Source organism: Salmo salar, unplaced genomic scaffold (assembly GCF_905237065.1).
Source record: "Salmo salar unplaced genomic scaffold, Ssal_v3.1, whole genome shotgun sequence".
Classification (NCBI taxonomy): Eukaryota; Metazoa; Chordata; class Actinopteri; order Salmoniformes; family Salmonidae; genus Salmo; species Salmo salar.
Window position 1 is genome coordinate 55,001 of NW_025548547.1, and position 12,941 is coordinate 67,941.

Consider the following 12,941-nt stretch of genomic DNA (forward strand, 5'->3'; position numbering starts at 1 on the left):
GGGAGGTAATGCCATAATATCACCAGTAATATAAGTGGTAAATATCTGAGCCTGTGTGTCAGTGGGGAGGTAATGCCATAATATCACCAGTAATATAAGTGGTAAATATCTGAGCCTGTGTGTCAGTGGGGAGGTAATGCCATAATATCACCAGTAATATAAGTGGTAAATATCTGAGCCTGTGTGTCAGTGGGGAGGTAATGCCATAATATCACCAGTAATATAAGTGGTAAATATCTGAGCCTGTGTGTCAGTGGGGAGGTAATGCCTTAATATCACCAGTAATATAAGTGGTAAATATCTGAGTCTGTGTGTCAGTGGGGAGGTAATGCCATAATATCACCAGTAATATAAGTGGTAAATATCTGAGCCTGTGTGTCAGTGGGGAGGTAATGCCATAATATCACCAGTAATATAAGTGGTAAATATCTGAGTCTGTGTGTCAGTGGGGAGGTAATGCCTATAATATCACCAGTAATATAAGTGGTAAATATCTGAGCCTGTGTGTCAGTGGGGAGGTAATGCCATAATATCACCAGTAATATAAGTGGTAAATATCTGAGCCTGTGTGTCAGTGGGGAGGTAATGCCATAATATCACCAGTAATATAAGTGGTAAATATCTGAGGCTGTGTGTCAGTGGGGAGGTAATGCCATAATATCACCAGTAATATAAGTGGTAAATATCTGAGCCTGTGTGTCAGTGGGGAGGTAATGCCATAATATCACCAGTAATATAAGTGGTAAATATCTGAGCCTGTGTGTCAGTGGGGAGGTAATGCCATAATATCACCAGTAATATAAGTGGTAAATATCTGAGCCTGTGTGTCAGTGGGGAGGTAATGCCATAATATCACCAGTAATATAAGTGGTAAATATCTGAGCCTGTGTGTCAGTGGGGAGGTAATGCCATAATATCACCAGTAATATAAGTGGTAAATATCTGAGGCTGTGTGTCAGTGGGGAGGTAATGCCATAATATCACCAGTAATATAAGTGGTAAATATCTGAGCCTGTGTGTCAGTGGGGAGGTAATGCCATAATATCACCAGTAATATAAGTGGTAAATATCTGAGCCTGTGTGTCAGTGGGGAGGTAATGCCATAATATCACCAGTAATATAAGTGGTAAATATCTGAGCCTGTGTGTCAGTGGGGAGGTAATGCCTAAATATCACCAGTAATATAAGTGGTAAATATCTGAGCCTGTGTGTCAGTGGGGAGGTAATGCCATAATATCACCAGTAATATAAGTGGTAAATATCTGAGCCTGTGTGTCAGTGGGGAGGTAATGCCATAATATCACCAGTAATATAAGTGGTAAATATCTGAGCCTGTGTGTCAGTGGGGAGGTAATGCCATAATATCACCAGTAATATAAGTGGTAAATATCTGAGCCTGTGTGTCAGTGGGGAGGTAATGCCATAATATCACCAGTAATATAAGTGGTAAATATCTGAGCCTGTGTGTCAGTGGGGAGGTAATGCCATAATATCACCAGTAATATAAGTGGTAAATATCTGAGCCTGTGTGTCAGTGGGGAGGTAATGCCATAATATCACCAGTAATATAAGTGGTAAATATCTGAGGCTGTGTGTCAGTGGGGAGGTAATGCCATAATATCACCAGTAATATAAGTGGTAAATATCTGAGCCTGTGTGTCAGTGGGGAGGTAATGCCATAATATCACCAGTAATATAAGTGGTAAATATCTGAGCCTGTGTGTCAGTGGGGAGGTAATGCCATAATATCACCAGTAATATAAGTGGTAAATATCTGAGCCTGTGTGTCAGTGGGGAGGTAATGCCATAATATCACCAGTAATATAAGTGGTAAATATCTGAGCCTGTGTGTCAGTGGGGAGGTAATGCCATAATATCACCAGTAATATAAGTGGTAAATATCTGAGCCTGTGTGTCAGTGGGGAGGTAATGCCATAATATCACCAGTAATATAAGTGGTAAATATCTGAGCCTGTGTGTCAGTGGGGAGGTAATGCCATAATATCACCAGTAATATAAGTGGTAAATATCTGAGCCTGTGTGTCAGTGGGGAGGTAATGCCATAATATCACCAGTAATATAAGTGGTAAATATCTGAGCCTGTGTGTCAGTGGGGAGGTAATGCCTAAATATCACCAGTAATATAAGTGGTAAATATCTGAGCCTGTGTGTCAGTGGGGAGGTAATGCCATAATATCACCAGTAATATAAGTGGTAAATATCTGAGCCTGTGTGTCAGTGGGGAGGTAATGCCTAAATATCACCAGTAATATAAGTGGTAAATATCTGAGTCTGTGTGTCAGTGGGGAGGTAATGCCATAATATCACCAGTAATATAAGTGGTAAATATCTGAGCCTGTGTGTCAGTGGGGAGGTAATGCCATAATATCACCAGTAATATAAGTGGTAAATATCTGAGCCTGTGTGTCAGTGGGGAGGTAATGCCATAATATCACCAGTAATATAAGTGGTAAATATCTGAGCCTGTGTGTCAGTGGGGAGGTAATGCCATAATATCACCAGTAATATAAGTGGTAAATATCTGAGCCTGTGTGTCAGTGGGGAGGTAATGCCATAATATCACCAGTAATATAAGTGGTAAATATCTGAGTCTGTGTGTCAGTGGGGAGGTAATGCCATAATATCACCAGTAATATAAGTGGTAAATATCTGAGCCTGTGTGTCAGTGGGGAAGTAGGACCTGACCCACATGAATCATCATCTCCTCTGTGTGTGTGTGTGTGTGTGTGTGTGTGTGTGTGTGTGTGTGTGTGTGTGTGTGTGTGTGTGTGTGTGTGTGTGTGTGTGTGTGTGTGTGTGTGTGTGTGTGTAGGAACACACGCGTGTGGGTGCAGACACCTCTCAGGACATCCAGCTGTTTGGGATTGGTATCCAGTCAGAACACTGTGTGTTGGAGATCAGCCCAGACGGAGGGGAGGTCACCCTCACCCCTATAGAGAATGCCAGGTGAGTTAACACACACACACACACACACACACACACACACACACACACACACACACACACACACACACACACACACACACACACACACACACACACAGTACACACACACACATACACAGTACACACACACAGTACACACACACACACACACACACACACACACACACACAGTGCACACACATATGGATGAGTGAACTGGACCTGACTGGAGTTTCCCATGACCTCATAGCTGAGGTATTTCTGATCTCAACCTCCTGCTTTGATATCAAACATACCCCCTCCCTCCTTTCCTCCCTCCCTCCCTGCCTCCCTCCATCTTTCCCTCACTCCCTCCCCCCGCCACCCCTCCCTCCCTCATTCCCTGCCTCCCTCCCTCCCTGCCTCCATCCCTCCCTGCCTCCCTCCATCTTTCCCTCCCTCACTCACTCCCTCCCCCCACCACCCCTCCCTGCCTGCCTCCCTCCATCTTTCCCTCCTTCACTCCCTCCCCCCACCACCTTCCCTCCCTCTCCCCCACCACCCGTCCCAGTAAAGGCTATCTATGAAATATGAGGATATCTCATTGGTAGTCTTTACTGTTGGTGGGTGATATGAGGATATCTCATTGATAGTCTTTACTGTTGGTGGGTGATATGAGGATATCTCATTGATAGTCTTTACTGTTGGTGGTGATATGAGGATATCTCATTGATAGTCTTTACTGTTGGTGGTGATATGAGGATATCTCATTGATAGTCTTTACTGTTGGTGGTGATATGAGGATATATCATTGATAGTCTTTACTGTTGGTGGTGATATGAGGATATCTCATTGATAGTCTTTACTGTTGGTGGTGATATGAGGATATCTCATTGATAGTCTTTACTGTTGGTGGTGATATGAGGATATCTCATTGATAGTCTTTACTGTTGGTGGTGATATGAGGATATATCATTGATAGTCTTTACTGTTGGTGGTGATATGAGGATATCTCATTGATAGTCTTTACTGTTGGTGGTGATATGAGGATATATCATTGATAGTCTTTACTATTGGTGGTGATATGAGGATATCTCATTGATAGTCTTTACTGTTGGTGGTGATATGAGGATATCTCATTGATAGTCTTTACTGTTGGTGGTGATATGAGGATATCTCATTGATAGTCTTTACTGTTGGTGGGTGATATGAGGATATCTCATTGATAGTCTTTACTGTTGGTGGGTGATATGAGGATATCTCATTGATAGTCTTTACTGTTGGTGGGTGATATGAGGATATCTCATTGATAGTCTTTACTGTTGGTGGTGATATGAGGATATCTCATTGATAGTCTTTACTGTTGGTGGTGATATGAGGATATCTCATTGATAGTCTTTACTGTTGGTGGGTGATATGAGGATATCTCATTGATAGTCTTTACTGTTGGTGGGTGACATGAGGATATCTCATTGATAGTCTTTACTGTTGGTGGGTGATATGAGGATATCTCATTTATAGTCTTTACTGTTGGTGGGTGATATGAGGATATATCATTGATAGTCTTTACTGTTGGTGGGTGATATGAGGATATCTCATTGATAGTCTTTACTGTTGGTGGTGATATGAGGATATCTCATTGATAGTCTTTACTGTTGGTGGTGATATGAGGATATCTCATTGATAGTCTTTACTGTTGGTGGTGACATGAGGATATCTCATTGATAGTCTTTACTGTTGGTGGTGATATGAGGATATATCATTGATAGTCTTTACTGTTGGTGGGTGATATGAGGATATCTCATTGATAGTCTTTACTGTTGGTGGGTGATATGAGGATATCTCATTGATAGTCTTTACTGTTGGTGGGTGATATGAGGATATCTCATTGATAGTCTTTACTGTTGGTGGTGATATGAGGATATCTCATTGATAGTCTTTACTGTTGGTGGTGATAGGATATATCATTGATAGTCTTTACTGTTGGTGGGTGATATGAGGATATCTCATTGATAGTCTTTACTGTTGGTGGTGATATGAGGATATCTCATTGATAGTCTTTACTGTTGGTGGTGATATGAGGATATCTCATTGATAGTCTTTACTGTTGGTGGTGATATGAGGATATCTCATTGATAGTCTTTACTGTTGGTGGTGATATGAGGATATCTCATTGATAGTCTTTACTGTTGGTGGTGATATGAGGATATATCATTGATAGTCTTTACTGTTGGTGGGTGATATGAGGATATCTCATTGATAGTCTTTACTGTTGGTGGGTGATATGAGGATATCTCATTGATAGTCTTTACTGTTGGTGGGTGATATGAGGATATCTCATTGATAGTCTTTACTGTTGGTGGTGATATGAGGATATCTCATTGATAGTCTTTACTGTTGGTGGTGATATGAGGATATATCATTGATAGTCTTTACTGTTGGTGGGTGATATGAGGATATCTCATTGATAGTCTTTACTGTTGGTGGTGATATGAGGATATATCATTGATAGTCTTTACTGTTGGTGGGTGATATGAGGATATCTCATTGATAGTCTTTACTGTTGGTGGTGATATGAGGATATCTCATTGATAGTCTTTACTGTTGGTGGTGATATGAGGATATCTCATTGATAGTCTTTACTGTTGGTGGTGACATGAGGATATCTCATTGATAGTCTTTACTGTTGGTGGTGATATGAGGATATATCATTGATAGTCTTTACTGTTGGTGGGTGATATGAGGATATCTCATTGATAGTCTTTACTGTTGGTGGGTGATATGAGGATATCTCATTGATAGTCTTTACTGTTGGTGGGTGATATGAGGATATCTCATTGATAGTCTTTACTGTTGGTGGTGATATGAGGATATCTCATTGATAGTCTTTACTGTTGGTGGTGATAGGATATATCATTGATAGTCTTTACTGTTGGTGGGTGATATGAGGATATCTCATTGATAGTCTTTACTGTTGGTGGTGATATGAGGATATCTCATTGATAGTCTTTACTGTTGGTGGTTATATGAGGATATCTCATTGATAGTCTGTACTGTTGGTGGTGATATGAGGATATCTCATTGATAGTCTTTACTGTTGGTGGTGATATGAAAATATCTCATTGATAGTCTGTACTGTTGGTGGTGATATGAGGATATCTCATTGATAGTCTGTACTGTTGGTGGGTGATATGAGGATATCTCATTGATAGTCTTTACTGTTGGTGGGTGATATGAGGATATCTCATTGATAGTCTTTACTGTTGGTGGTGATATGAGGATATCTCATTGATAGTCTTTACTGTTGGTGGGTGATATGAGGATATCTCATTGATAGTCTTTACTGTTGGTGGGTGATATGAGGATATCTCATTGATAGTCTTTACTGTTGGTGGGTGATATGAGGATATCTCATTGATAGTCTTTACTGTTGGTGGTTATATGAGGATATCTCATTGATAGTCTGTACTGTTGGTGGTGATATGAGGATATCTCATTGATAGTCTTTACTGTTGGTGGTGATATGAAAATATCTCATTGATAGTCTGTACTGTTGGTGGTGATATGAGGATATCTCATTGATAGTCTGTACTGTTGGTGGGTGATATGAGGATATCTCATTGATAGTCTTTACTGTTGGTGGGTGATATGAGGATATCTCATTGATAGTCTTTACTGTTGGTGGGTGATATGAGGATATCTCATTGATAGTCTTTACTGTTGGTGGTGATATGAGGATGTCTCATTGATAGTCTTTACTGTTGGTGGTGATATGAGGATATCTCATTGATAGTCTTTACTGTTGGTGGTGATATGAGGATATCTCATTGATAGTCTTTACTGTTGGTGGTGATATGAGGATATCTCATTGATAGTCTTTACTGTTGGTGGTGATATGAGGATATATCATTGATAGTCTTTACTGTTGGTGGTGATATGAGGATATCTCATTGATAGTCTTTACTGTTGGTGGGTGATATGAGGATATCTCATTGATAGTCTTTACTGTTGGTGGGTGATATGAGGATATCTCATTGATAGTCTTTACTGTTGGTGGTGATATGAGGATATCTCATTGATAGTCTGTACTGTTGGTGGGTGATATGAGGATATCTCATTGATAGTCTGTACTGTTGGTGGTGATATGAGGATATTTGATGTGCTGTATTACTTTCTGTGTGGAAGAGGAGGTACAGCAGGATGGGATGTCTACTCTCCCACAACACACCTCAATATGACATCATCAGACTGTACTGCTCTGCTCCAACAGAACCTGTGTGAATGGAACCATGACTGAGTCCTTGGTCCACCTGTGGCATGGAGACCGCATATTATGGGGCAACAACCACTTCTTCAGGTGAGGAGTTTGTCTACAGAACATGCACATCTACTGGACAAAGTGAACCAGAGACTAACAAAATGTTTACCTTGCTGCAGCCTGCACTAATGTGAACTGAGAGTTCAACTCCCCTGTGTACACTACTTGAATAAGGTTTGTTAGTGATGGTGTGGAACAAAACCCTCACAGCCAGATTGCCAGAGATTTTCCAGAAATCCTGGTTGTAAATATTCCCAAAAACAGCAGCAAATTCAGAACCCTCCAATCAGGATTTCTGGAAAACCTGAGAATGTGGGGATTGTTCCTGGAATTGTTACATCCTTTAGCTGCCCCGTGCTGTAGAAGCAGGAAGTGAGTATAAATCCTGTGTGCTGTAGGATAAACCTGCCTGGGCGGAAGCGGCGTGAGCGTGTGAAGGAGCTGGAGAGGGAACGTGCATCCCCCAGGGAGAGCTTTGTAGAGGTAGACGAGAGACAGCCAGCGAGGCCTCCTCAGAACAGGACTACAGCTATGAGTTCGCCCAGACGGAGGTCATGATGAAGACCCTGGGAAACAACGGTATGTATGGTGACTTCTGGAATGCCCACATTACAATCACTTTGCTAAACTAGGTTTTTCACAAATCCCGTTTGAAAGATTCACGGATTTCCTGCTTATTCCCTCCTGATTCCGGTGATCTTCCAACTGGGATTTCTAGAAAACGCTGGATTTTTGGGGAAGTACCTGGAATTTTGCAACACTATATTGAACGATATACAGTGTTGTGTTCGTACTGCTGGTATGAACGGCCTCAGTCCCTGAAAGAGCTCCACACACACCACTACACTACACACACCACTACACCACACACACCACTACACCACACACACCACTACACCACACACACCACTACACCACACACACCACTACACCACACACACCACTGCACCACACACACCACTGCACCACACACACCACTGCACCACACACACCACTGCACCACACACACCACTGCACCACACACACCACTGCACCACACACACCACTGCACCACACACACCACTACACTACACACACCACTACACTACACACACCACTACACTACACACACCACTACACTACACACACCACTACACCACACACACCACTACACCACACACACCACTACACCACACACACCACTACACCACACACACCACTACACCACACACACCACTACACCACACACACCACTACACCACTACACCACACACACCACACTACACCACACACACCACACTACACCACACACACCACTACACCACACACACCACTACACCACACACACCACTACACCACACACACCACTACACTACACACACCACTACACTACACACACCACTACACACACCACTACACTACACACACCACTACACACACCACTACACACACCACTACACTACACACACCACTACACTACACACACCACTACACTACACACACCACTACACTACACACACCACTGCACTACACACACCACTGCACTACACACACCACTGCACTACACACACCACTGCACTACACACACCACTGCACTACACACACCACTACACTACACACACCACTACACTACACACACCACTACACCACACACACCACTACACTACACACACCACTACACTACACACACACACACACTACACACACACACACACACACTACACACACCACTACACTACACACACCACTACACTACACACACCACTACACTACACACACCACTACACCACACACACACACACTACACCACACACACCACACTACACACACACACACACACACACACACACACACTACACCACACACACACACACACACACACACACACCACTACACTACACACACCACTACACACACACACACACTACACTACACACACCACTACACTACACACACCACTACACTACACACACCACCACACCACACACACCACTACACACACACACACCACTACACCACACACACCACTACACCACACACACCACTACACCACACACACACACTACACACACACACACCACTACACACACACACACACCACTACACACACACACACACACACACACCACTACACTACACACACACACTACTACACACACACACACACACTACACCACACACACCACTACACCACACACACCACTACACCACACACACCACTACACACACACACACCACTACACACACACACACACACACACTACACACACACACCACCACACTACACTACACACACACACACACTACACACACACACTACACTACACACACCACTACACTACACACACCACTACACTACACACACCACTACACTACACACACACACACTACACTACACACACCACTACACTACACACACACACCACTACACTACACACACACACTACACTACACACACCACACACACACACACACCACTACACTACACACACCACTACACTACACACACCACTACACTACACACACCACACTACACCACACACACCACTACACTACACACACCACTACACTACACACACACACACACACCACTACACCACACACACCACTACACTACACACACCACTACACACACACACACCACTACACCACACACACCACTACACTACACACACACCACTACACTACACACACCACTACACTACACACACCACTACACACACACACACCACTACACACACACACACACTACACACACCACTACACTACACACACCACTACACTACACTACACACACCACTACACTACACACACACACCCACTACACACACACACACACACACACACACACACACCACTACACCACACACACCACTACACTACACACACCACTACACTACACACACCACACACACCACTACACCACACACACCACTACACTACACACACCACTACACTACACACACCACTACACTACACTACACACACCACTACACTACACACACCACTACACTACACACACCACTACACTACACACACCACTACACTACACACACCACTACACACACCACTACACTACACACACCACTACACTACACACACCACTACACTACACACACCACTACACTACACACACACCACTACACTACACACACCACTACACTACACTACACACACCACTACACTACACACACCACTACACTACACACACCACTACACTACACACACCACTACACTACACACACCACTACACTACACTACACACACCACTACACTACACACACCACTACACTACACACACCACTACACCACACACACCACTACACTACACACACCACTACACCACACACACCACTACACACACACCACTACACTACACACACACACACTACACTACACTACACACACCACTACACTACACACACCACTACACTACACACACCACTACACCACACTACACACACCACTACACTACACACACCACTACACCACACACACCACTACACCACACTACACACTACACTACACACACCACTACACTACACACACCACTACACCACACACACCACTACACTACACACACCACTACACACACACACACCACTACACACACACACACCACTACACTACACACACCACTACACTACACACACACACACCACTACACTACACTACACACACCACTACACCACACACACCACTACACTACACACACCACTACACCACACACACACACACTACACTACCACACACACCACTACACTACACTACACACACCACTACACTACACTACACACACCACTACACTACACACACCACTACACTACACACACACCACTACACCACACACACCACTACACCACACACACCACTACACTACACACACCACTACACTAACACACACCACTACACCACACACACCACTACACCACACACACCACTACACCACACACACCACTACACCACACACACCACTACACTACACACACCACTACACTACACACATCACTACACTACACACACCACTACACTACACACACCACTACACTACACACACCACTACACTACACACACCACTGCACTACACACACCACTACACTACACACACCACTACACCACACACATCACTACACTACACACACCACTACACTACACACACCACTACACCACACACACCACTACACTACACACACCACTACACTACACACACCACTACACTACACACACCACTACACTGCACACATCACTACACTACACACACCACTACACTACACACACCACTACACCACACACACCACTACACTACACACACCACTACACTACACTACACACACCACTACACTACACTACACACCACTACACTACACACATCACTACACTACACACACCACTACTGCTGGTATGAACGGCCTCAGGTCCTGAAAGAGCTCCAGACACACCACTACACTACACACATCACTACACTACACACACCACTACACTACACACACCACTACACTACACACACCACTACACTACACACACCACTACACTACACACACCACTACACCACACACACCACTACACACACCACTACACTACACACACCACTACACTACACATACCACTACACTACACACACCACTACACTACACTACACACACCACTACACTACACACACCACTACACTACACACACCACTACACTACACTACACACACCACTACACTACACACACCACTACACTACACACACCACTACACTACACACACCACTACACTACACACACCACTACACTACACACACCACTACACTACACACACTACTACACTACACACACCACTACACTACACACACCACTACACTACACACACCACTACACTACACACACCACTACACTACACACACTACTACACTACACACACCACTACACTACACACACCACTACACTACACACACCACTACACTACACACACCACTACTGCTGGTATGAACGGCCTCAGGTCCTGAAAGAGCTCCATGGCCTCTCCTCAACCCCGACAGCAGAAGTTTCATTTAGAGCCACTGGACCTGCGATGGAGGACACTAGTCTCCCTCAAGGTGTCCTCTCCTCGCTCCTCTCTTTCCCTGACGCAGCCGTTATGTCACACACAAGCTGTCGTGTGTGTGTGTGTGTGTGTGTGTGTGTGTGTGTGTGTGTGTGTGTGTGTGTGTTTGTGTGTGTGTGTATTGCCCCTGTCCTGTTCACGAGGTGGGATGACCTGCAGCCTTGCTTCTGCTGTGTGGGAGAGGCTGCCATCCCACCTATTACACACTACACACACACACCACTATACTACACACACACACACACACCACTATACTACACACACACACCACTATACTACACACACACACACACATCACTATACTACACACACACACACACACACACACACACACACACACACACACACACACACACACACACATCACTATACTACACACACACCACCTATTACACACTACACACACACACCACTATACTACACACACACACACACACACACACACACACACACACATCACTATACTACACACACACACACACACACACACACACACACACACACACACACACATCACTATACTACACACATCACTATACTACACACACACCACCTATTACACACTACACACACACACACACACCACTATACTACACACACACACACACACACACATCACTATACTACACACAC

At 44.1% G+C, this 12,941-nt stretch overlaps 1 protein-coding gene across 1 annotated transcript in view; it reads left to right on the forward strand.

The window, feature by feature from the left end:
• The window catches only part of LOC106592223 (kinesin-like protein KIF13A), a gene marked incomplete at its 5' end in the record, with an annotated part of 82,288 nt that overhangs the window by 32,470 nt on the left and 36,877 nt on the right, over positions 1-12,941 (forward strand). The window contains 4 exon segments of the mRNA XM_045712498.1: positions 2,834-2,967; positions 7,196-7,282; positions 7,642-7,730; positions 7,733-7,822. Coding sequence (XP_045568454.1) covers positions 2,834-2,967; positions 7,196-7,282; positions 7,642-7,730; positions 7,733-7,822 — 400 coding nt within the window.